Source organism: Pongo abelii, chromosome 2 (genome assembly GCF_028885655.2).
Source record: "Pongo abelii isolate AG06213 chromosome 2, NHGRI_mPonAbe1-v2.0_pri, whole genome shotgun sequence".
NCBI lineage: Eukaryota > Metazoa > Chordata > Mammalia > Primates > Hominidae > Pongo > Pongo abelii.
Genome location: NC_085928.1, coordinates 158394443 through 158421854, shown reverse-complemented (window position 1 = coordinate 158421854; position 27412 = coordinate 158394443). Strand labels below are relative to the sequence as shown.

At 37.8% G+C, this 27412-nt stretch overlaps 1 protein-coding gene across 3 annotated transcripts in view; it reads right to left on the bottom strand.

Annotated features, from left to right (window-relative positions):
- The window catches only part of CPB1 (carboxypeptidase B1), a 69301-nt gene that overhangs the window by 23428 nt on the left and 18461 nt on the right, over positions 1 to 27412 (bottom strand). For 2 of the 3 annotated variants that reach the window (XM_063722266.1, XM_054552820.2), the window contains 3 exons: positions 8552 to 8792; positions 8369 to 8444; positions 1829 to 1953 (listed from right to left, as the gene is read on the bottom strand). In XM_063722266.1, the coding sequence (XP_063578336.1) occupies positions 1829 to 1953; positions 8369 to 8444; positions 8552 to 8622 (272 nt within the window). In that variant the 5' untranslated portion in view covers positions 8623 to 8792. Of the gene's footprint in view, positions 1 to 1828; positions 1954 to 8368; positions 8445 to 8551; positions 8793 to 24165; positions 24202 to 27412 lie in introns of those variants that run through there. The other variant, XM_063722265.1, reaches the window with a different exon arrangement.

Here is a 27412-nt window from a genome sequence, read left to right as displayed (position 1 = left end):
TCACTGATCTTTGTTTTTCTTAAAGAATTACAAAGAAACTCATCTTTTTGAATGCTACTGAAGGCTCCAAGGACTAGAATTTTAGATGTCCTTTTCAGTATAACAAAAAGAGCAAAATGTTATAGACATGAATCTTAATCACATTTTGAGACTTACCAGGTTATATCTTTGTTTTAAAAAGACAGTCAATTCTTAAGGTCACATTTTGACACTTCCTTCAGGCAGAAAGCACATAAGCTTTGTGAGGCATGATAATGGGGTTAAACATAGCAGTTACTGTTGACTCTTAAAAAAAACGTATATCTTTGTACAACAGTAAACCATAGCAGCATTCTCAGCAATATAATACCAGTTGTAATTTATTTATATATATATTTTTTATTTTTACAACAGCCCTTTGAGAGAGGCATTATATCTTCATTTTATTGATAAGAAAGCTGAAGCTCAGAAAGGTTGAGCAAATTACCCACAATCACACAGCAATGTGCAAAGCCAGGATTAGAATCTAGTCTGTTTTTTTCCCAAAGCCTTTACTTGTTGCACTATGCTACCCACTTCTCCTGATGGAGGTACAGATTTTATAGGTGACAATTCTGACATCTTCACTGGCACAGATACTATTCTTTTACATTTTTAAGATGTGAAAAACAAGAGAAATTTCTGCTAAAATTATATAGGCTACATTTTTCCAAAACATAATGAAGACTTGAGCTTGTGATGGGGGATTGCTGGATAAACATTTGAATGTTCAGGACTGGAGCCCAAGACTTTGTCTTTGTTCCTCCCTAATCTACCCCCTGGAGGAGGACCTCTGCTGTGTACTTGAGACCTTATTTCTTCCTTCCCTCTTATGCAAATGTCCTGGGTTAGCATGGTCTCTCCCACTTCTAAGCCTTAGCATATGGTCTGTTCTCTGCCTAAAGTATGGTTTTTTCCTTGTCTTTGTCTGGCTAATCAACTCCTACTCATCTTTCAGTTCTCAGCTGAAGAATCATTTCCTAGGACAGCCCTCCCTGACCCCTAGACTTGGTCTATTCTTCTGAACTCCAGCTCTTTACTCTTCTTTCCATCTATTAAATACTACTACAATTCCTTACTTAAAGTCTGTTTTCCCCTAAAGGATGTGAGGCCATATCTGTCCTTATTAGAACTTGATACATGTAGACATTCAATATTGGTTTGTTGGATCAGCAAATGGACAATTGCCTTTACTTAGGAAGACATTCTTGTCATGAAAGACCTAGATGAACGAAAGTGGTATTCAGTGAGGGAGACAGGTTCAGCTTAGCCAACTACTCTAGTCCTTTCTTTGCATCTTTCTCTCCATGCCTTCTTCTACCATTAGAGATAGTGGTGGGACTTTAGAGAAAAAAGGACAGAAGGGCCATTCAGACTGACTCTAGACTTATCCTTCTACTAAAAAAAGCATAAATAGCCCTCATAACTCACAATAGGTCTGGCTGATCCCCTGGAAAGAAGAGCTGATAAGATTTGGGGTTAAAACTATGTCTAGCTGAGAATAGAGTATCCATTGGTTAGGCCTGTACTCTATACATTGCTTGTAAAATGGACCAAGTCAGATATCTGGCAGAAGACTTGGGGTTCAAGAATAAAAACCATTTTCATTAGAGCAATAACTAAACACAAAATCCATCAGAACTGAAGTCTTAAGACTTGGAATCCAGGGCCAGCTCTGCCATTACCTGTTTGTGGGGTCCTGGGGAAGGCATTGGTCTTGGTCTCATTTCTTCCTTCCCGGAGTTATTCAAAGGCTCAGATGAAAGCATGCATGGGAGAGAATTTTAATATTTATAAAACATAAACTTACTTGTATTGTAGTTCATTCTGCTCTAGAACATTCTCCACAGTGACAATATCTTCTGCTTTAACATGGAAGTCAACTGTACTGTGAGGTTTGATTTGTGTGACAGAATCTGGCTTCCAGAAGTCAACCTGAATAAAGAGCAAGATAAACTATATTGGATACCTATAATTCAATGGGTGAATGATAATCTGCGAGCACATTATTGCTCTACTGAATTGAGTTATTTTCAAAATCAAATCATCCATGAAATCTGTTGAAAATATTTCCTTTGAGTGAACAAGGGTTGGAACCAAGCACTTAGATGTTGATAAAAGTGTTTACAAATATATACATAACCTTGATTGATTATCAATGAACATGAAAAAACATATAATCATTTCCCATAGTGCTAGTTGGTTGTATTCTGTAACTGTCCTTTTCTATTTATTGATTTTCTGGATCACTAACTTGTTGGAATAGCAGTGTTGTGGTAATGGATCTATGTGCCAGATGAATGATGAATTAACTAGAACTACAAAATTTAATGGAGAAATATGAAGCTGTTTTACTTTTTAATGGACTTATTTTATGAGTTTATCTTGGAAGTCATAGTAATATGTGGAACCAGGAGCATCCCTGACCTGTGGTGGATACATCAGGAAGAAAAATGGTATCTTTTCACAATGGATATATTGGCACTGTGGCTGGAGACAAATTGCTCTTGGGGATTCAGTCATGTACTGACATTTTCATTGATTCAGTTACTCATCAACTATTGTGAGAACCTACAATATGCTAGGCTCTGTATCTGAGACTAGGAATACATTAGTGGGCAAATCAAACATGGCCTTTGTCTTTATGGGGGAGACATTAGAGAAGATGAAGCCCCAAACATCTTTTTTTTTTTTTAATCTGTGGATGTATGGTTTTAAGTATCACTTTTCAGTGGAAAAATATTAACTAAAACATACTGTGTCTTGTAGGTGTCTGTTTTTCTCTTCCTTGCTTGTGCTGAGTGGAAGCCTACAAGTCTGAGGTCAGCCTGACATTGGGTCTTTCTTTGTCCCTGTGTCTCAGCCAATCTCTGTTCGGATGTTTGCGCACTGCTTTGGGGCTAGAGATGTGTCTGATGGTGATATTTAGGACCACTGATTGGAAACTTGGAAGGGAGTTTGGGCAGACTTAGAGGTTGTGCAGCAGAAACTGACGAGGTAATACTATAAGACATCTCAGTTTCAGATACACTTGTGGGGCTCCCAGTAACCTATATTCTGTCCTGGTAAGCTTCAAACCACTGTAGAAATCTAGAGGTGGTGAGTCACGAATCAGGCCCATAAGGAATGTCAGGGCAATGGGAGGCAGGGATACTGGTGTTCCAGAAGAAAAAAGCGTGAGTGAGGTTGTCACAAAGGGATTGAAAGGATAGAGTATCAATGTTTGGATAAGCATTGGCTGTAGAAGGTGACCTAGTGAGTCAAGGATGAAAGGTTAAATGAAGTGAGGAAGTATAAAGACATGCTAAGATAAGGACAGGGAAAGCAAGGGGCTGGTGACAACTTCTACTTAGCCAACATTGTGGAGAGAAGGGCAATGACGATAAGCACATTATAAGAGAAAGCATATTTTTGAAACTTAGCTCTGAATTTGTGTTCCTAATAAACACCTGTCATTCTATGGTGTGGTGGGAGAGAGAGGTATGTCTTTATTATAGACAACAAGGTTGAGAATTGGCAAAGTACATAAAGTCCTCCACGTATCTGTAGCTGACCAGACAGTTTCCTGCTGATACATAATTGCTGGGACCTTTTATTGTGCTCAGTGTACTGCCCTTGCTAAGATCTGCCTCTCTGTACCTGAGGGCTCTTTCCTCTAGAACTGGGAAAACCCAAATTATCAGCTCCAGGTAGACAGGAGATACCAGGGAAATTACTGTTTGTGGTTCAACCAATAATCCTGAAAAGCAAATGTTGAACTACTCCAACTCCTTCACCTCTCAGGTGGGATAATTCTGAAGTGTGTTGTTTGTACACATTCCTAGAGTTTCCCTGTGGGTTTACCTCCAGTTGTCCTCTGTGGTAGCTGGCTTAACACTGTTTCCTTTGTTGGCTGCCTTTACTTCTATTTAGCACTCCCCACTTCTTTACCAGGGCTCCCTGCACTTCCCAGATAAAATTCTTTCCCTTGAATCTTTGTCTCAGGGTCTGCTTTGGAAGAGCCTGTGTTAAGATGCTAGCTTTCCACTCAAAGCATCAAATGCTTGGCATGATGTTCTTGGTGGTGGTTCTAGCAGAACCTTGTGTATGTCTAGTGCCACTTCAGAACAGCTTAATTTCTTATAAATGGTTTTCTTTCTAATATTAAACTGAAAATTGCCATCTGTATCCTCCTAAGCTCTTACCCATTGGTCCTACTCTGCCAAATATTAGAAGAGTATATATATGTAGAGAAAGTGTTACTTTTAAGATTACAGTGTGAGCATTATGGATTCTTTAAAAGGGGGCAAACAAATCTCATAAATATATTTGACAGAAACTTACAGACCTAACCTGAGGTTGCTTAAAAATTTCCATTTGACATGGAGAAAACCAGGATAGCAAATCCGTCAACATACAACACTCTGGAGTGTTGCATGTGTGACAGAGACCCACTATACTGGAGTTAGTCTCTGGTACTTCCTAGGAGAAATATGGCTGGAAATCAGGAGCAATGCTATAGCCTCACAGCTGTTTACCAATGTACCAAATATGAATATAGGTAATAAAGTCAAAGTAATAACATAAGGTGATAAATATAAATTTCAGAAATTACCAGGACCTTGTGAATGAGATGTATGTCTGAAATATAAACATGGAGTGAAATATAGGATGTAGATGTAGGGAATTAAACTATACATTATGAAGTTAGAAAACTGAAGTTATAAAATTATAAAGGTGACAAAGAACCATATAGAACATTTGTTGGATGATCAAGAGATATCTTTAAATGATAGCATTATAAGAATATCAATTTAATCAGCCGGCTGCCTAACAACTAAAGAATCCTTCCTAAAATATCTCGTAAAACTAGCCTAAAAGCAAGATAAAGTAGCATGCCAACCTGAAATTTTTCCAGGAATAAGATTGGCCAATAAAAAAATAAATATTGGTGTTGGGGATCTTTTTTTCTTCAAAAATTTGCATGAATTTGTTTCTTCACATTGCATTTGACTATAAGTCAAACATCTGATAGATTTTTCATTTATCTTGGTGAAATTTTCCTTTTTTGTTGGAAAAGAAAACAACTTCTACTCAAGCCCCAATTCCAGACAGCAGGGAGGAACTTACTGGTACAGTAGGAATGATAAGAACATTGGAAGACAGTAACCATGTTACTCCAGGCATAGAGAAAAATGCACCTTAAATTTGAGAAACACAGACTTCAAGACAGTCCAGAGAAAAGTGAATAGGTTTTATGTTGAATGCCTTCAATAAAGGAACAGGCACAACTCTGATTGTGAGGAGATAAAATAAAATCCTTACTATTCAATTATAGATTAGAAAAGAAGGGCTGCTGGAGTACAGTGTGGTCACAGATCTGCCCAATATATTCAGCATTTAAAAGGACATGTTCAAAAGCTGAGAGGAAGGACACATGGCCAAGGATGAATACAAAGACTGGATGCCCTTGTAATGATCTTATCAGGAAGGCTACAGCCCAGAATATGCTGTTCCCATAACTGCTAAGGAGAATGAAAATCTCATTTCAATCATGTTGAAAATAAAAGAATAAAGAAGAAATATGTGTCCCACTGCTTGGAGCTAAAGCATGATGTTTGCAGCCAGAGGAAAGAAAGAAGCCCTATTTAACTGTTTTTTGGCTTCTGTCTTTTCCAAGAGAGAGTTACGCTATTCCTTGTTTATTCTATTACTACTGAGAGATGAAATTACCACAAGGATAAGTACAGATTTTTTCATGTTATGATTTAAACAGAAATACCTTCTTTGGAAAGAGAACATTGAGGCCCAAGGTAGATGAGGACATAGGTGATTGATTATACTAGCCATATAAATTGTATTCAAAATCCCAGATCTAATGATAGTAATAAGAGCAAACACATATAATTCTTACTATTTAAGTTCTTTCTAAGTGTTTTATCTATATTAATTCATTTACATCTCACAACAATCTCCTATGTAAATAGTATTATCATCTTCATTTTACAAATGAGGAAGTTGAGACCCAGAGAGGTGTCCAAGTTTGACTAACAAGTAGTAAGGCTAGGAATTGAACCCAGGCAGTCTAAGTCCAGACTGTCTGCTCTTAACCACTATGAAATGCTGAATTTTGGATAACTAAAAAAATACCGCAGATGTGATTGCAGAACTTTCTCAGCAATCTTGGAAGAATCAGAGCTTGAAGGGCTCACTGGGGAGTAGAGGGGGCAAGTTTTAGATTTTATAAACAAGAAAACAGGTGAAGCCCAGAAGCAGGAGCTGCTGGGGCCTGGCATGGATTCTGGCAAAGCTGCAGAGTGAACTGGAAGCAGATGGATTGTGAATGCTGAGGAAAGGAAGCTGTGGTCTCTGGGAGCCAGTATGGTTTAAAGCAAGAATAAGTCAGGCCCAATTAACTTCACCTTAGTTTTGGATGAGAGCACTAACCTGGTAGAATGTTGAATCTTGATCTTAGTAAAGCATTTGATGAAGTCTCTGCATTGATATCTTTCTTTATAAACCAGAAAGCACCAGGCAGAGTTACCGCTAGGTAACACCCCCCTAGCTTGGGTAGTCGAGTAAACTTATGCAAGCAGAATAGGTTAATGAATCTCTTCAGTGCTTAACACTATGTCTGGCACATTGGAGATTCATGATAAATATGTACTGAATGAGTGAAACATGAAGAAGGCCTCTAATTCTGTGACTCCTGACCTACTTAATGTTTTCTTTTATCAGTGACAAGGATAAAAGTCAAAAAGACATGATTATCAAACTTGTTGGAGATACAAAGATAGGGGGAAGAATTATTGCCCTGGATGACTGAATTAGTTTTCTAAAAGATCTCAACATGCTGAAAACAGGCTGTCAAGATAAATCTTAAAAGTGTAAATTTAAAATCCTACATTTAGGTGAAAAAAGTCAATTAGGTAAGCACAAAAGGAGGGATATCCTGTTTGAGGGTGATTCATGTGAGGAAAAAAAATTACCTAATGGTTTTGATTGAACACAGGTTAATATAAGCTCATAGTGTTCTATGACTGTTTAAGATGCTAAAAAGAATCTTAGGCACCATTAATAAATGTCTGCTTTACAAATGAAGGCAAGCAATGGCCCTGTAGTATATATTAATCAGAGCACACCTGGAGGTCCATTGTCAATTCTGGTAACTACATTTAAAAAAAGAAATATAGACAGAAAGACTGAGCTGTATCTAGATGTGAGCAGAATGATCAAGAGTCTGTAAACCAGTGCTAAGAAAAATTACGGAAAGCTTGAAAAAGATAAATCTTAGAGGTAACATGATATTTGGCTCAGCTAAGCCCAACAGGTCAAAGTTAGAGAAGGAAGCTTTCAGCTCAGAATAAGGAAGAAAACAGTTGGAATGATTTGTAAGGCAAGTGGGCTATTCCAAAAAGTAGTATACGAACTATGCCTGGAAGTATTCAAACAGGTATTACCAGGGGTAGTAACTGGGGATGCTGTTTCCCAGAAGGAAATTCCAGATTTGAGTGGATTGCTGGAATAGATGAGTTTATATTTCTTTCAATTCTGAACTTCTAAGACTGTGGTTATGACACTCTCCACCTTCTTCTTCCTTCCTCTATGCCTTAAAAGCTACAAAATGACTATACATGTGTATATATGTATATGTGTGTGTGTGTATAAGCTAGCAGATTATTTTATATATTTATGAAGAAACAGCATTGGCCCAAGTGGAACTACTGTATTTGTGGTCAGCAATAGCTTCCTGCCACATTATATATACAGTTTAAAATGTCAGTTCTCACCTCATATATAGTGGATTAAAAAATTAGCACAGAGATGTCAGTTTTTTGAAAGCAAAAGAAAAGTGTGAAAATCACTCATGGCTTTTTACCTTCTTTTTCCCGCTCACGTCATATCATTAAAGGGACCTGAATCGAGGTCATGAAAACCCAAGCTGTTTGATTTGGAATGAAAGAAAATCAAAGAGGACAGATGATACATGGGATGTGGAAATGAATTTGAAGTTGGACAAAAGCCCAGTTTTTCAATAATATACAAGTTGATCATTTTTCTCTTTTGCCTCAGAAGGAAAGTGACTGCACATTAGATGTTCTGTGACCTTCGTGACAGTTCCAACTCATCCAGTTGTCACACTGTCAGCTCTTTTAAAAGTTACCATGGATTTATAATACTACAGGGCTTATGGCAATCTAATTTAGGCAGAAAAAGAAGACATTATGGCACTAAATGTTTTCCAAGTTTTTATTTCTTGCTACCAAAAGTGCTATAGTTAATATTTCATGTTATTTTTTTCCATTGTTGGAATCAGAGTGCGATCTAAGATTTTAAATTAGATGTGAAGTAAATCAAAACTGTTACTTACCTGGGTCGTGCTGGCCAACTCGCGGATTATGTTAATGTGATTTTCATCTTCAACTTTAATACGGAACACCTTCTCGCTGAATAGTGAGATAATAGAAGCACAGAAAATTTGAAATGAGTAATGTGTCCAAATTTTGGAGCTAGCAAGGAAGAAGGACTTGCTCCTTAAAGATGGCTTACTTACCCTTCAAAGTGCTCACCACCATGATGAGCAGATGCCAGGGCCACAGTCGCCAGAACCAAGAGCGCCAACATTGTGACTGACCAGGTCTAGTGGGTAGGTCTCATCTGCTTTTATAATCCTGAATGTTCTTTGCTTTCTTCTCCTGATTGCAAACAGGAACTATCATATCTTGATTAATAGTTTTCCTGGCATTGTTGCCTTGGTAGCTGTGTAAAGTCTGAGAGGGTATCTCTCTCAACACCTGTGGAAATAGAGTAAATACTCTCAAATTCAACTTATTTAATTTGGATCAGAACTTGATTAGTCTGAGAGTAAATTAGATTTAAATAAAATCTATTTTGTATTTTTTTCTGTTTTGAATTGAGAATTACATACAATAAATTCTACAGATTTTAGTGTAAAGTTTGATGAGTTTTGACAAATGTGTAAACCCATGTAATAAACATCCCAAGCAAGATATAGAACATTTTCATCACCCTAACAAGTTCCCTTGAGCACTTTTCCAGTCTATTTCTGTACTCCTCTCAGGCAAATGTTACTCTGATTTCTAGCTTTATACATTAATTTTGCCTGTATTAAACTTGATGTAAATGAGATTATACAATATATATTCCTTTGTTTCTGGCTTCTTTCATTCAAGATAATGTTTTTGAGATTTATCAGTATTTTTGTTTGTATTACCATTATTACCATTGATATTATTTTTGAGACAGAATCTCGCTCTGTCACTCAGGTGGGAGTGCAGTGGTGTGTGATCTCAGCTCACTGCAACCTCTACCTCCCGGGTTCAAGTGATTCTTTTGCCTCAGACTCCCGAGTAGCTGGGATTACTGGAATGCACCACCATGCTTGGCTAATTTTTGTATTTTTAGTAGAGACGCAGTTTCGTTGTGTTGAACTCCTGGCATCAAGTGATCTGCCTGCCTTGGCCTCCCAGAGTGCTAGGATTACAGGCATGAGCCACTGTGCTCGGCTTTGTTGGTATTATTGGTTTATTCCTTTTTATTAATAAGTGATATTCCATTGTATGGATATGTCATAATTTGTTTAGCTTTTTGCTGTTGATATATATTTATATTGTTTCCAATTTTGTGTTATTGTTAATAAGGCTGCAATAAATATTTTTGTACAAGTTCTTGGCATGTGTTTTCATTTAAGGGGGTGGACATGTGAGTGGAATTGTTAAGCAATAGTGTAAATCTAGGTTTAACACAATAAAATTCTGCTAAACAATTTTCCCATGGTGGTTTGTACCATTTTAAGCTTCCATCAGTATCTAGTGGCTTTGTGTTCTCTCCAACACCTTGTTATTTTTAGTATTTAATTTTGGTGTTTCTAATGAGTGTAAAGTGGTATCTAATTCTAATTTTAACTTGTATTTCCCTGATGATTAGTAGTGGTGAACATCTTTTCATGTGTTTATTGATCATTTGTAAATCTTCTTTTGTGAAACATCTATTGAAGTCTTTTGCCTTTTTAAAGAAATTGGTTGTCTTTTAATTCTTGTGTTGTAGCCATTCTTTATATAGTATGGATACAAGTCCTGTGTTAGAAATATATGTTCCAAATATTTTTCCCAGTATATGGCTTGCATTTTTATTTTCTTAGTGTTATGTTTTGATGAACAGATGTTTTTAATTTTGATAAAGTTTGTTTACCAACATTTTTCTTTTATAATTAGTGCCTTTACATTTTTTCAAAGGAATTTTCCTTATCTTAAGGTCTCAAACACATTCACTTACTTTTTTTCTTATAAGAGATTTGTAGTTTGGGGTCTTTATGTAAGATGAGTCTTTAGTGTAAGATACGAATCATTCATTATTAAAATATGGATATTCAGTAGATCCACTATTATTTGTTGAAAAGGCTTTTCTCACATGTTCTAGCACTTTCTCTATGGATCGTAATGTATGGTAATGGCTCTTTAACCTTTAAGAAAATTTGTTTATCATGAGAAACAAGGAGACAAACCAAAATGAGGGACATCCTTCACAAAAACTGACTTTTACCCTCTAGAAATGTCAATATTATGAAGGATAAAGGCTGAAGTACTAGTCCAGATTAAAGAAGACTAAAGAGACATCCTAGATTGGATCCTAAGTCATACACACACACAAAATGCACTAAACATCACGTTAGCCCTGGGAGGCATTAAGGTCGGCCCCAACTCACTGGCCAAGGTTGTTATGGATGGTAGAATTACCCTAGACTTCCTCCTTGCAGGCCATGGTAGAGTTTGCGCAATAGTTAATATTGTTAACAATAGTTAACCATCAATGTCTGCCATAGACAGACAGGCAGCTTTTTCCTTAAGTTTCAGTATTGACTGTTCCACTTCACCTGAGGCAAAAATCTGCGTACAACACATTTTTTTTTAAAAGTTAAAGAGCCATTACCATAATTTGAGATCCATAGAGAAAGTGCCAGAACAAGTGAGAGCTGGTCAGGCACTAGATGACTCCATGCCTCACTGAGGAAAAATAACCAAACATAGGCAAAGGAAATCCTCAGAAGCCAAGAGACAAAATGTCATCATATGCAATCTTTGTGCAAATTTGCCAGGAGGAGCACACAGATGCTTCAGTCGATTTCTCAGAGTTTTGTAAGAAGCACTCAGAGAAGTGGAAGACCCTCTCTGCTAAAGAGAAAGGAAAATTTGAATACATGGCAACGGCAGACAGGGCCTGTTGTGAAAAGGAAATGAAAACCTATATCCTTCCTAAGAGGGGGAAGAAAAGTTCAAGGATCCTAATGTGCCCAAGAGGCCACTTTCAGCCTTTTTCCTGATTTTGTCCCCAGATCAAAGAAGAACATCTCGGTTTATCCATCAGTGATGTTGTAAAGAAACTGGGGGAGATAGGAAATAACACTGCTGCAGATGACAAGCAGATTTACGAAAAGAAGGCCGTGAAGCTGAAAGAATAATATGAAAAGGATATTGTTGCACTCTGGGCTAAGGAAAGCCTGATGTAGCAAAAACAGGAGTCATTAAGTCTGAAAAAAGCAAGAAAAAGAAGGAAGAGGAAGATGAAGAAGATGAAAAGGATGAGGAGGAGAAAGAGGAAAAGTTGAAGATGAAGAAGATAATGATAAGTTGGCTCTAGTACAAGTTGTTCCCCTTGTCTATAAAGCATTTAAATCCCCTGTAAACCCTCACTCCTTTTAAAGAAAATATTGAAAGGTAAGGCTGCCTAAGATAAGTTTTTAAACTGCATACTATCTTTTTCTGTATGGTTAACACACTACTAAATGTATCTTCTGATTGTCCTGTCCTGGTGGTATTTTCAATAGACACTAACGTTGCCTGCCACAGTACCGGGATTATAAATGGGTGTGGAAATTTAAAGTAGGTTCTTGTCAGTGCACAGCCCAAATTAGTTATATATGAGGATGGTAGTTTTTTCATCTTCAGTTGTCTCTGATGCAGTTTATATAAAATAATTGTTGTTCAGTTAACTGAATACCACACTGTAATTGCAAAAAAAAAAAAAAAAAAGTTACAGCTGTTTTGTTGATGTTCTGAATGCTTCGATGAAAATGTTTTTATTAAACAAATTAAAGCCTAATTACATAACCTTCTGGATATAAAGGATATAAATGGTCTATATATTGATACTCTATCAACACAACTGATTAAAAAGTTGAAAATTTAGGCAATTCATTGACTTTGACAATTCTGATTCTTTTGTGGGTGTTAATTATTTCCTTTTCTGTATAGTCTCATAGTGTTTTGCTTTTATTTCTTCATATTGTTTCTTTATTTTTGTATTTGAGTTGAATATTTGTGAAGCTTTCTCCTTTCCCTGAGATTACAAGCTCCTTGAGATATCAAACTGTCTCATTCACTTTAATTTGTTTTTTAGCAAGTGCAAAGTACTTTGTTGAGTGGAAGGATATAGAAATAATGACAATCTGACATTTTCACAAGAAAGCCAAATTATTTTGGCATTGTTCAATAATGACATTATAGGGAGAATAATATGAAGACAAATATTGCTTTCCTAGGAAGTAGAATTTTATTCTTCCCTTGGGTTAATAGCAAACATACCTTCCAGAATTCCCTTTTGGTTATGAAAATTTACATAAATAAAAATTATAAACTTATCTGAAGCCATAAAATCATCTTACTCTGACCCATGTATATATTCTTAGAATTGAGTTTCCTTTTAACTTCTTAGAATCTTCTCTATTTTCAGAATTAATGATCGAGTGGTGTACATATAAAATGTTTTTTCCTGAGATCAGTTGACTGGGTGCATTCAGGGTGGTGTGGTCATAGACACATAGGATGTCTTTTTTATACTATGCTTTGGGTACCACAAAAATGATACATCACATTTGCTTATTATTCATGGATTTGTTCTAAATTGTCCTAATGTAATCTGCTTCGTACACCACATTTTATTCTGTTGCTGATTCTTCCAGATTCTAACCTCATTGCTCACTGTTCTGCTTTATGTATTTTCCTCCCCACTGACCTTGCCTTTTGGATTTGGCTTTTGTTAATGTCTTTCTAGCTTCAACTTTTGCAATCCATCAACCCCAATTTGGGTTCTTTCTTCACTTCACTTTCCTAATTTCCCCTTGTTTGCAACCAAAACTAAAAGTAAACTAGCTAAAAGAGAGAACTTGTTATTTATATAACTAAAAAGTTTAGCAATAGTGTTGACATCACAGGTTTAGTTGATGATATTGAAACTGCCTTTGCAAAAATTATAACAGCAAGAAAATTATGACAGTGAAAAAAAATCTGACCTAACCAACTCCATTTTGCATCTGACCTCCAAGCTGTTCTTGTTTATTCCTGATTCCTGAGTGTAGGGTGAACTAACTTTAGTTTATAATTGAAATTTGAAACAAATATGATAATATCCCTTTCCCGAAATAAACCCCCTCCTTGCCTGGGGACCAGACTGCCTTTGTAGGACTAACAAATTAGTCACAAGGTGAGAAATTATGGCTTAGGAACCAAACAGCTAGAGGCCACAAGATTCTAAACCTCTTCAATTGCTACTGGGGATAATATGACTATTGTAAAACCTAAGATTGTTGCTTAAGATATTTTTCAGACCCTGTAATCAATGGATCAGCTAGTGCCACCCAGATCAATAAACTGGCTCATCTGATCCTGTGGCCCTCTCCAGGAGCTGATTCAGCGTAAGAAAATAGCTTTGACTCCCTATGATTTCATCTCTGACTCGACCAATCAGTACTCTCTGCTTCCTGACCCCCTACCCAACAAATTATCCTTAAAAAAAAAAACCCAGTCTCCAAATTTTCAGGGAGATTGATTTGAGTAATAGTAAAACTCCGGTCTCCCATTCAGCCAGCTCTGGGTGAATTAAACTCTTTCTCTATTGCAATTCCTCTGTCTTGATAAATTGACTCTATCTGGGCAGTGAGCAAAATGAACCCTTTGGGCAGTTACAATGTTTGTTAAGCCTAGGCCTCTATTTTTGGTCACCTGTGTCGTGTAGTTACAGAATGGCCACTAATAAGTACAGTTTTGCATCCTAGTGGATTGGTAACCCTATTGAAAAGATAATTTCTTTTTCCCCCAAATTCTATTTTTTTTTTTTTTTTTTTGAGGCTGAGTCTTGCTCTGTTGCCCAGGCTGGAGTGCAGTGGCACAATCTCTGCTCACTGCAAGCTCCACCTCCCGGGTTCATGCCATTCTCTTGCCTCAGCCTCCCGAGTAGCTGGGACTATAGGCGCCTGCCACCACACCCGGCTACTTTTTTTTTTTTTTTTTTTGTATTTTTAGTAGAGATGGGGTTTCACTGTGTTAGCCAGGATAGTCTTGATCTCATGACCTCGTGATCCGCCTGCCTCAGCCTCCCAAAGTGCTGGGATTAGAGGCGTGAGCCACCATGCCCGGTCTTTTCCCTCAAATTCTAAACCAAATATTTAGATTGAATCTCAGTGGACCAACTTAGACATGTGCCTCTCTATCTGGAACCAATTCTTGTGGTCAGGATGGTGGGATGTGCTGGGTTGCCAGGCCAGGGTAACAGGATCATCCCTAGAACTCTGGCATAAACTCCATGCAAAATACTTAATGCAGCTACTACTGCTGCTGCTGTTGCCACCCTTTCCAGAAGAGATCTTGAGCAATCCTCACTTCTGTTTGTCACCAGCTTCCAAGTCAAAGTGAAAGTCATAGGAGGTTAGTGCCCTTGCTACTAGGAGGCTGGGAAAGTGAGGGTCTGACTTTAACTTTGATGGTAGGAAGTGTCTCTGCCTCCTATGGCTCCTTAGCTAGAGCATTCCCCAGTCTTAGGGTGTGGGGTTCAGATCTGGACAGCTAAAAAGAGTGACCAATATCCACTAAAGGAGGACATAATTATTTGTAGATGGCTTGTGGTGTGCTGTACTTGGAACTGTTAACACACTGGAATGTTTATCTCAATCCATACACTGTGATTCCAAGTGGAGGGCGATTAAGATTTTCAGTTAGTAATTAAATTTTTTTTTGTTAGATGTGAGGGAAATCAAAATATCTTTCCCCCAAATATACTTCTTTGACATATTTTGAGTTGTCTGTTCAGAAGGCCTGCAAACAGAAGTAGCCCTGCAAAGTCTTTCGTGGGGGAAGTATGCATCTGTGGAGAATCCACATTGATGCAGCCAGTTTTTCTATGAGGCCTTCCTTCTCTCATTTATCCAGATCTAGGAAAGATTAATTGAAGAGTCTGACCCCTTTAAAGGTCTGAAAGAAACATTTACTATCTCTTCCCTCTTAGGGCTGCTACCTGTGAGGTTTCATCTGCATAACAAGGCCACTTTTGCTAGCCTTGCCTCTTCTTCTTCCCCTCCCATAACCTGTTTTGTCATAGTCCAAGCCCTCATTCTTTCTGTAACCTCAAGATGGCATTTGACCTTCTGAACCCCATTGGAAGGTGGAGAGTAATCAGTCTGTAGTTCTTCCCTGTGTGCACATTAATACATTTGTTTATCTTTTCTCCAGGTAATCTGCATTTTGTGAGTTGATTTTTCAGCAAAACTTCTGAGGGCGAAGGGGAAGTTTTTCCTTGGCCTCTACAGGCACACAATAATTTTTCCATAGATTTTGAAATTTCTGCTTTCTGTCTCACGTACATGTTTTAAATTTCTTTTTTACTTAAAGTTTAGTGATTAATAAGGCAAGCGGCACCTTTGTGTCTGTTTGTGTTTCATGTAACAGCGTGAGATTTTGGAGACTCTCTGAACTGTCCATGGTGTGATAATTTATCCCATGTGATGTCTCAATTTCTGGAAAAGGATTTCCCCAAGCCTTCCATAATATTAAGTAGAAAAGGGTTCTGAGGTCAAATATGTTTGCTTTAAACTAAAACAAACAAGCTCCTTTAGCGTAAGGTTTCTTGGAGTCTTTAATATGCATTACAAATCATCAAAAAGGGACTCTGCCATACAGCTATTTCCCAAGCATGTCTCACAGTAGAGGGTTGGGATAACCAAGTCCAGCTAAAATTAGAAGACTTACGACCACTCCTGTGATTTCAGTGCATTTGGCTCCGGAATATTTTCTTCAAAGGCATCAATTCAGACCAGTTATTTTGAGAACACATTTTGGGATCTTTAGACAGAGTACATAATTACAATTATGTAAACTTAAACATCTGGCCCTGTGGATTCGTGGTCTCTTGTTCAAAACCAAAGAATTTATTGTGATTTCAATGTTAACGTTCTTGAGCTAATTGTTACGGGGTATTCAGAGATGAAAAGGGCTTAATTGTGTTCTTTAAGACCTACAGTGCCAGGCAGGCAAACAGGCACAAAAACTAAAGGAGTAGTTCTCTTGACTCTTCTTTTTTCTTTTAGGGTGTGAGTTTAACAACTGGGCCAAATGATGATTCTGGAAAAACCATTCTCTCAACCTGAGTGCTACCTAGAACTGATAAGTAAGGAGTAAACAGAAGGCTGTCTTCCTCTCTGTTAAAATGGCCAGATGATACCAGGGAAGAGAGAGAAATCAGAGAATGAGTAATTCCTGTTAAGTCAGAGGAAACAGTTCTAATTACTTGGAGAAGTTCAAGTACTTTGTACATGCATTTGTGTCTGTTAGATACCGAGTATGCTAAATCAAGTTAAGCCTAAAGCTGACTACTTACATATTTTAAGTTTGGCCTATAGGTTTCCCTGTACATACTGAAGTACAAACTAAATAGAGGTGTATACAGATGTAACCTACACTTGTGCCAATAACTGAGTTTTGGCCAATCAAAGGGGGCTAACTGTTCAAACCATGTTCAAATAAGGTAAATGCTGAGCTGTACCCAGTCTGGCTGTTTCTGTACCTCACCTCCATTTTCTATATGCCACTTTTCTTTTTCTGTCCATAAATCTACCATGTGGCTGCGCTGGAGTCTCTGAGCCTACTCTGGATCAGGAGACTGCCCGATTTATGAATTGTTCTTTGCTCAGTTAAACTCTGTTAAATTTAATTTGTCTATAAACAACTAGGAACATTTTTATCTGAAAATTATTCTTTCAGAAATCCTGCATCATTTGCAAATTAAAATCACAATAAGATACCATCTCACACAAGTCCGAATGACTATTGTTAAAAAGTCAAGAAATGACAGATGTTGGGGATGTTGTAGAGAAAAAGGGATGCTTATACACTGTTGGTGGGAATGCAAACAAATTCAGCCCTTGTGGAAAGCAGTTTGGAGATTTCCTGAAGAACTAAAAATAGAACTACCATTTGACCCAGCAATCCCCTTACTGGGGATATACCCAAAGGAAAATAAATCATTCTAATGAAAGACACCTGCATTTGTATGTGTGTTGCAGCACTATTCAGAATAGCAAAATCATGAGCTCAACCCAAGTGTCCATCAGTGGTGGATTGGATAAAGAAAATGTTGTATATACACACCACGCAATACTACACAGCCATAAAAAAGAATGAAATTATGTCTTTTGCAGCAAACTTCATTGCAACTGTAGGTCATTATTCTAAGCAAATTAATGCAGTAACAGAAAGCCAAATACTGCATGTTCGCACTTATAAGTGGGAGCTAAACATTGGGTACACACGGACACAAAGATGGGAACAATAAACACTGGGGACTCAAAAAAGGGAAAGGTAGAGGGGGACAAAGGTTGAAAAGTTACCTATTGGGTACTATGTTCACTACTTGAGTGACAAGATCATCAGAAGCCCAAACCTCAGCATCATGCACTACACCTGTGTAACAAACCTGCACATGTACACCCAGAATCTAGAATTGAAAAAAGAAATCCTGCATTTTATCATCATCATTGATAAAGTTCAGAAAATGCTACTCCAAAATATGACCTTAGAAGAACAAAATATGCCACCTCAAAATATGCCTCTTAAGCCTAAGGATTATTTTGAGTTGATTATTACGGGAAACAAGAGACATAGGAGAAACTCTAAAAATAGAGTAGAAGTTACCATTTGTAAAAAAGTTACATCTTTTAAAAAATGTTCCTTTTGTATGAGTATCTCTGCTTTGTTCCAGGAAGAGAAGGATGACTCCAAATCACTAGGAAGTATTATTAATAGAGAATATTGACTGAAACCTGCATAGTAAACCTCTTTCTGTTTCAGTGGATGATGGTATTTACTCTACCTTCTTAGATGTATATTCTTGATATTTACTCATTTTGCTTTGGGTAGCTCCCATGTATACATGATGTATACATGTTAATAAACTTCTGCTTGTTTTTCTCTTGTTAATCTATCTTTTGTTACAGGGATCCATCCCAATTGAAAGAGGAAAAATTATTTTTCCTCTCGTATTATTATTGTCATTATTTCCTCCTCCTCCTCCTTTTCATCATCATATTCTATCATCAATTCCTAGACCACTTACTATGAAAATAGAACTTTGTTGCTTCAATTCTGATGTTAAAAAGGCAATAGGATTTTATAGTACAGAAGAGGCAAGCTCCTAAATGGGGAGTTATTTCAGAAAAGAGTTAGCTTTTGTTTGTTTGCATCCAATCAAAACAACTGATTCGTTCAGTCAATTCAGTAAAAATTCTCCTTTTATACACCTTTCTTAAGTGAACTGTCCAGTTGTTTGTGAGGCAGCCAGAATTACCCTGTAACTTGATGGGTATAACTGATTGATGACCTGATCTACTGGTATTGCTCCAAGGAGGGCAAAAACAACCTGAAAATGTTGTACAGGTGCACCTATGGCCAGTTAGTTTTGTATAATTATACTTAATATTTGAATAAACTCTCTTTTTATGGTTATGAAAAGAGAGGCTAGTAAACGTTTTCTTGGCTGGGTTTCCTTTTTGGCATCTACTAATGTTGGTATATGGTTTTATTTTTATTTCCAAACATGATCATCATCATTAATGGGCATAGTCTGCATATCTCTGGTGGGAATGTTGTTTGTTACTGAATTGCAGACCAGTATTTTGAAAGCTGGGAGATAAACACAATTGCTTCATTCCATAAATCTTACCACCTGAGTCATCAATTTGAGGTTCCTTATTGAAATAAGGAAAACATATTTAATCATGCAAATATTTGGAAACTCCAAGCATATCTCTATTTGGAATTTGGGAGATAATTAAAATGGACAAGTTATGATTGATTAGTGCATGAAGAATGGACTAGTTAAAAGGCAGTTGGTTCTCTTTCTATTCTTATATCAACACTTCATCAACAGGAATTAAGAAAACAGCATAACTAGGCTCCAGCTCCTCGCTGAGGGCAATTAATCAGGACAGAAGAGTGGGGAGGTAAACTGGAATGCTGCCAAATAAATCAACCTGTTTTTGTTCCTACATTTATCTTTGTTAATTCTCATAGGCCATCTTAAGAGTCTGATCTTTGATTCATGTAATAGGTAATAAATTTCAGAAAAAAATTCCTAGGTATTTTGAATTAGTAAATTACATGTTATATTTTCATATTAATATTTCTTGGAAACAAACTTATAAGAAGAGGTACATTTCTACTTTTAATTCAAATATGAGAAATATTTGTTTTATTCCAGTTTATAAGGTAAGGGGAAACTATTTTTATTCTTAAAATGCTGTAACAGAACATTAAAGCTCTTTAAAACCTTTTGAGGAAAGGGCAGGGTTTTAATAAATAAATGTTAATAATATAAAATGCCATATTGGGTAGGAAATAAAAGCATAAAGTCAATTCAAATGTCAATATTTTCTGACAACCTGTTTACTATTTACCTGATATGAATCTTCAAAAAGGTCTTTGTTCTACTTTGCATGGCTCCAGTTCAATTTCAATTTATTTTAAAAATTAGTTTGGAAGGGCAAGCCCCAGGCACACAGATAATGCCGGTGATGCTGTCATTTGGCAATCCAGTTCTAACCACCAGATTGATTTCTTTTTTTTTTTTTCTGTTTCCGATTCTAAATCATTGAGACTCTAGTTTCTTCCTACTATATTACCAAACGGTAATTTTATAAGCAAACCTATAATCAGCATGGTTGATACTTGAGGGAAACAGGTTGACAATAAGTTCTCTTGGAGTCATTTGAAAAAGTTGGCATTTGAGTGCTCAAAAATATGATCAATGTAATGGATGTTAGACATGGATTTTTACCCTTTAAGAGTGAAATATTTTAATATTGGGATGTTTCATAGTTCCTTTGGAAAACTAGGTATTATATTACCATACTTTTATGTAATAAAAATCCTTCCAAAGAACTCTGAGAATTAAATGGCTAAATTGACAACTTGTTTGAGATTTAAAAGATGATTCCAGAGTTTTTGATTGTTCAATTTTCTTTTATGTCAGAATTTTGATCTCCAAATGCAAGAAGGTTTGTGCTTGCTTCACAATTAATGACCTAATTTTGCAGCACTGCATGATGCTCCCCAACATTGATCTGACTCGGAGGCAAGTCTGTTCAACATGATGTCAGCAAGAATTATTTTGACAGCTGCCAGAGCAGTAACACAGACTCAAAAAGTTTTCATTTTAGTACGTGGTGTTCCAGAATATTGGTTTGGTGTATACATGCCAACGGACAATCAGACAGTAGCATAACATTCAAGAGAACTCACAAGGAAAAGTGATCACAACAATTAAACAAAGCATCAGTTTTCTCAGTGAACATTAGAAGATAAACCCAAGCACACAAAAATATCCCCTTGAATTTCAAATGGGAATAACAGAATCAAAGGCGTATTCTTCCTCTTGACGGTCTCTGGTTTTGCATTACAGCCAGAATAGTGATTCTAAACCACATGAAATGCCTTCCCTGATCTATGGAGTATTGGCTGTTGACAGGTCCTACTTACTCAGAGGAGAGTGCCTCTGTGGATGGGCTACAGTTTTCATTCTCAGGATTGATGGTCTAGCATCAGATTCCATGATAAACTTGCTTGAAGCATGGTCTTGTGTTTTCTAACAGTGTTATTAGATAAACATTTGGTATCTGCATTTCAGAGTGGTAACACAAGGATAAATCAAATAGCAAATTAAATTTAGGTATGCCATCTGCTGCCTTTATTTTATGAATTCCAGCCCATAGGACATTGACTGGGCATGAATGTCTAAGCCATTGTCTTTTATGGTCAGACTTACTACAAACATTGGACAAATGTTCATCCAAGCTGTTGGTCTTCTTGGAAAGAGTAAAATTCAGCAAAAGTGAATTTTTTTTTTAGTTGTTGTAAGTTTTTTGTTTTAATAAAAATAAACCACAACAGAAGAAAAAACAGCATGTACTCATTTCTCTGAGTGCAACATCTCAGCAGGCTTTAGGAACTCATCTGCGAGGGGTAAATTGTTTAATGCGTAATTGTAAGCAGAACTGTGAAAAGCCATATTAGGCTTCCATGATTTTATTCTCTTCTTCTGGTAAAAGATCATTACTTCTCCCTGGGCCCCTAATGGTTAAACCTCTTACTACTTTTCTAAGAAAGTTCTTGATTTCTTCTGATGGTAACTCTTATGCCATGTCTTTACTCCCCAGTGGTTTCATTAAGAATTTATATTTTCCTAGTGCTTCTGAGGAAATTTCTCTTTATTTCTTTTATGTAATTTTTATTTATAAATTAGAAATAACTTTACAAATAAAAATTAAATATATTTATGGTTCATTTCTTGTTTTGATATAGTATGTATATTGTGGAATGGCTAAGATGTTTAACACAGGCATTACCTCACATACTAGTCTTCTTTTTTGGTGATGAAAACATTAAAAATGTATTCTTAACAATTTTCAAATATTCAATATATTCTTATTAACTGTAATCGTCATGACATACAACAGATCTCTCAAACTTATTTTTTTCTAACTGAAATTTTGTGTCCTTTGACAAGTATTTTTCTTACCAAATCAGTATAAACAGAATAAGACATTTTCTTATTCTTTTCAACACCTATATTTTTAAAACTCTTCATTTCTTGGGAAGGCAATAGGTATATTTTCCTTGAGTAGTCTAATGTAAAGTATGAATTTACAGACATAAAATTACATTTTGGTGCTCTCGTTTGGAGGCGGTTTTATCTTTTAATATTGATGCCAACCTGGTTTTTTAACATCATTTGCTCACAGTGGTTACCAGGGACTAGTAGTGCTGCATTTCAAGGACTTTTGCAGGTTTTTAAGCTAACACCATAAAATGAGTTCTCTATTTCTGAGGCTAATAAAAGTCTTAATGATATGTGCATCCAACAGATGGGACAGAGGGCTATTTTGGCAGTGGGCAGTTGAAATCAGCCCTCAGTTGTTTGTATAAGGCACTCACTAAAGTCAATAAAAGGTAATTTTCACACACAATTTAGTTCAGAGTGTAAAATGTTGGGAAGTGTAGCTGGTATAAGTCCAATGGGCATAAGGGTAGCAGTTGGTAAAAGTTGTGTTTGATGGCAAATTTTAACTGACAGAGTGACAGGTTGATCAAGAGAAATACAGACCAAGTCACAAATTGTCAGCCATGGCAGGGCTTCAGAGGCAGTGTGAAGAACACAGCCGAAGCAATTACCCCCAACATCTCTTGCACAAGCATTAAAAAAAGGATTAAAAAAATCCCTCTCGCTCTCTTTGTGCTCCCAGTCTTCTTCCTTCTCCACTTGCTCACTCCTGCATTATACCCATTTTTGAAATTATTTGTTTGCTCATCTTTCCTCTTAGCATTTTTTTTCTAACAAATATTCACAAAAATCAATACTTCAGTGTAGGAGCATCATAAATGATACCAGGAGGATCCAGAATATTGTCCATTCTGGCCACACAGGGTCAGGTGTGTAGCTCAGATCTCCTGATGTGAAAGAGGGACTTCATACATTCTCCCTAGTTACAGTGAGGGATATGATGTTCAATGAAGAAAAGGTTTTAGCGAGGCTGAGAAACCACTCTGGAGACAGATGGATAGTAACTTTTAGTGACTTTACTCTTTTATGCATTTATGAAATGAATTGTTAATGATTTATGCATATAAATAGCTTACATGTATTTTGGAAATTAAACAAAATATGAGTCAGGCCAGGCGTGGTGGCTCACACCTGTAATCCCAGCACTTTGGGAGGCTGAGGTGGGTGGATCACCTGAGGTCAGAGTTTGAGACCAGCCTGGCCAACATGGTGATACCCCATCTCTACTAAAAATACGAAAATTAGCCGGGCATGGTGGTGGGCGCCCATAATCCCAGCTACTCCCTGGAGGCTGAGGCAGGAGAATCGCTTGAACCTGGGAGGCGGAGGTTGCAGTGAGCCGAGATTGCGCCACTGCACTCCAGCCTGGGTGACAGAGAGAGACTCTGTCTCAAAACAAACAAACAAACAAACAAACAAATGATTAGACAATGTTTTCGACATTTTGTTTATCTGATACTGCTGAACTCTGTATATGTTTTAAATATATGCATGGCAGGTATGTAGAACAGGCTCATATTCTGGTTCTTTCCATTGTTAAATCTTTGAAGTTAGGTGCTGCAATTCTATTCACCAAGAATGTATGACATGAGAAATGAGATCATAATTACTGAATAAGTAATATTTTGTTAGATTACTACAGGGTTTCTCAATCTTAGCATTGTTGACATTTTGGGCTGGATCATTCTTTGTTGTTGGGGACTGCCCTGTGCATTGTAGGATATTTTGGAGCATTCTTGGACTCTGCCAGTTAGATGCCAATAGCACCACCCAACCACCTGCTCAAGTTGTATGTATTAGTTCATTTTCATGCTGATGATAAAGACATACCGGAAACTGGGAATGAAAAGAGGTTTAATTGGACTTACAGTTCCACATGGTTGGGGAGGCCTCATAATCATGGCAGGAGGTAAAAGGTACTTCTTATGTGGCAGAGGTAAGAGAAAAATGAGGAAGAAGCAAAAGCAGAAACCCCTGATAAACCCATCAGATCTTGTGAGACTTATTCACTATCATGGGAATAGCCTGGGAAAGATCGGTCCCCATGATTCAATTACCTACCCCTGGGTCCCTCCCACAACATGTGGGAATTCTGGGAGATACTATTCAAATTGAGGTTTGGGTGGGGACACAGCCAAACCCTATCATTCCACCCCTGGCCCCTCCAAATCTCATGTCCTCTCATTTCAAAACCAACCATGCCTTCCCAATTGTCCCCCAAAGTCTTATTTCAGCATTAACCAAAAAGTCCACAGTCCAAAGTCTCACCTGAGACAAGGCAAGTTCCTTCCGCCTATGAGCCTGTAAAATCAAAAGCAAGTTAGTTACTTCCTAGATACAATGTGGGTACAGGTATTGGGTAAATACTCCTGTTCCAAATGGGAGAAATTGGCCAAAACAAAGGGGTTACAGGGCCCATGCAAGTCCAAAATCCAGTGGGGCAGTCAAATTTTAAAGCTCCAAAATGATCTCCTTTGACTCCATGTCTCACATCCAGGTCACACTAATGCAAGAGGTGGGTTCCTATGGTCTTGGGCAGCCCCACCCCTGTGGCTTTGCAGCGTACAGCCTCCCTCCTGGCTCCCACCCTTGTGGCTTTGCAGGGTACAGCCTCCCTCCTGGCTGTTTTCATGGGCTGGCTTTGAGTGTCTGTGGCTTTTCCAGGCTCACGGTGCAACCTGTCAGTGGATCTACCCTTCTAGGGTCTGGAGGATGGCAGCCCTCTTCTCACAGCTCCCCTAGGCAGTGCCTCAGTAGGGATTCTGTGTGGGGGCTCTGACTCCACATTTCTCTTCAGCACTGCCCTAGCAGAGGTTCTCCATGAGGGCTCCACCCCTGCAGCAAACTTTGGCCTGGACATCCAGGCATTTCAATACATCTTCTGAAATCTAGGTGGAGGTTCCCAAACCTCAGCTCTTGACTTCTGTGCACCCACTGGCTTAACATCACATAGAAGCTGCCAGGCTTGAGGCTTCCACCCTCTGAAGCTATAGCCCAAGCTCTATGTTGGCCCCTTTCAGCCATGACTGGAGCAGCTGGGACACAGGGCACCAAGTCCCTAGGCTGCACACAGCACAGGGACCCTGGGCCTGGCCCACAAAACCACTTTTTCCTCCTAGGCTTCTGGGCCTGTAAGGGGAGGGGCTGCTGTGAAGGTCTCTGACATGCCCTGGAGACATTTTCCCCATGGCCTTGGGGATTAACATTAGGCTTCTTGCTACATATGCAAATTTCTGCAGCTGACTTGAATTTCTCCTCAAAAATGGGTTTTTGTTTTCTACTGCATCTTCAGGCTGCAAATTTTCTTTTTTTCTTTTTTCTTTTTTTTACATTTTATTTTATTATTATTACACTTAAAGTTTTAGGGTACATGTGCACAATGTGCAGTTTAGTTACATATGTATACATGTGCCATGCTGGTGTGCTGCACCCATTAACTCGTCATTTAGCATTAGGTATATCTCCTAAAGCTATCCCTCCCCGCTCCCCCCACCCCACAGCAGTCCCCAGAGTGTGATGTTCCCCTTCCTGTGTCCATGTGTTCTCATTGTTCAATTCCCACCTAAGAGTGAGAATATGTGGTGTTTGGTTTTTTGTTCTTGTGATAGTTTACTGAGAATGATGATTTCCAATTTCATCCATGTCCCTACAAAAGACATGAACTCATCATTTTTTATGGCTGCATAGTATTCCATGGTTCACTATGCAGCCAGGCTGCAAATTTTCTGAACTTTTGTGCTCTGTTTCCCTTTTAAAATGGAATGCTTTTAACAGCACCCAAGTCACCTTTTGAATGCTTTGCTGCTTAAAAATTTCTTTCACCAGATACACTAAATCATCTCTCTCAAGTTCAAAATTCCACAGATCTCTAGGACAGGAGCAAAATGCTGCTAGTCTCTTTGGTAAAACATAAAAAGAGTCACTTTTGCTTCAGTTCCCAACAAGTTCCTCATCTCCATCTGAGACCACCTCAGCCTGAACCTTATTGTTCATATCACTATCAGCATTTTTGTCAAAGCCATTCAACAAGTCTCTAGGAGATTCCAAACTCTTCCACATTTTCCTGTCTTCTTCTGAGCCCTCCAAACTGTTCCAACCTCTCTGCCTGTTACCCAGTTCCAAAGTCGCTTCCACATTTTGGGGTATCTTTTTGGCAATGCCCCACCCTACTGGTACCAATTTACCATATTAGTTCATTTTCATGCTGCCAATAAAGACATACCTGAAACTAGGAACAAAAAGAGGTTTAATTGGACTTCTAGTTAAAGTCCAATTTAACTGGAAGATGGTAGCCCTCTTCTCAGAGGAGACACAGCCAAACCATATCATTGTGATATCACTGTGATAACCAATAATGCCTTCAGACATTGCCAAATGTTCCCTCAGGGCTAAATCCTGTTCTCCCTATTGAGAATCACTGGTCCACCAGTTTACTGACATGATTATCTGTTTCCAAATCAAGCTATGGCTTACATGAACTTCAGTATGATTGTGGACACAGATGGAGACAGAAATCAGGGAGAAAGGTATATATGTAGAATGTTTAGCTTAGACATTGTCCATGGCTTTTGAATGGCTCCAGCAGCATCTGTAAGAACCTATTAAGGCATTAAATAACAGGACAATACCAGAGACAATGAGGCACTTAAATGCCAGCATGAACACATTGCTTGCTGCAGTAGATTCTTCTCTGGAACTGTGCAAAGCAGAGGTTGGTGGCCTTGGAGGCAGCTATGTATTTGTGAGATGAAGTGGAACAACAGTACCAAGGGCAAAAAAAGAGCCCTGAAGCATGATCTGAGGAGTTGAGGTTGAGATGTGACAAGCTGGAAGGCAACAGCAGTTGACCTATTAAGAGGGCAGCAATTACTGAGTAGGAGGCTTTTCTTGAATGGAGGTAACTTGATTTCTTTAAAGTTCCTTGGCACTTGTTCCTTCTGACATCTGCAAGCGCTGCCAGTCTCCCAGGAAAACAGTTCCCTGCACAGTCCAGCTGGGCCTAGAAGCTGTGACCATAGTTAATGGGACTGGATGCTTTCTTACTATTTCTTACCTCTCTTTGGCTCAATTCTCTCTGTTCTTTCCAGGTGAAGACATGCTGGGCAGGGGCAACTAGGTGCTGTGAACTTATTTCTGTTTTCCTCCTGTTTTAGTTATATCCTCAAAGGGAAGTGAAGAAGAGGGAAACTGTTTCTTGCTGGTTATTGTCTATGATCTAATTAAATATTTTCTTGGCATACTTGACATTTTCCCATACACCTTAACACATTGTGGACTTTGGACTACCTAATAAAAGTAGGAAAAATCTGGGCAAGCACTAAACATTCTTCCTTCCTTATTTTTTTTTCTTTCACGTTTAACACACATTTCAAAGAAAATTGTTTCTCATTCTTAAGAGCAAATATCATTAGCTGATTTCTAAGTTACAGAATTCTTAAAAATGTGTAAATGCTCACTGGGTGATTTAAAAGAGGGTAGTTTCAAGACTGAAGTGAATGATGCATCTTTGTTTAAA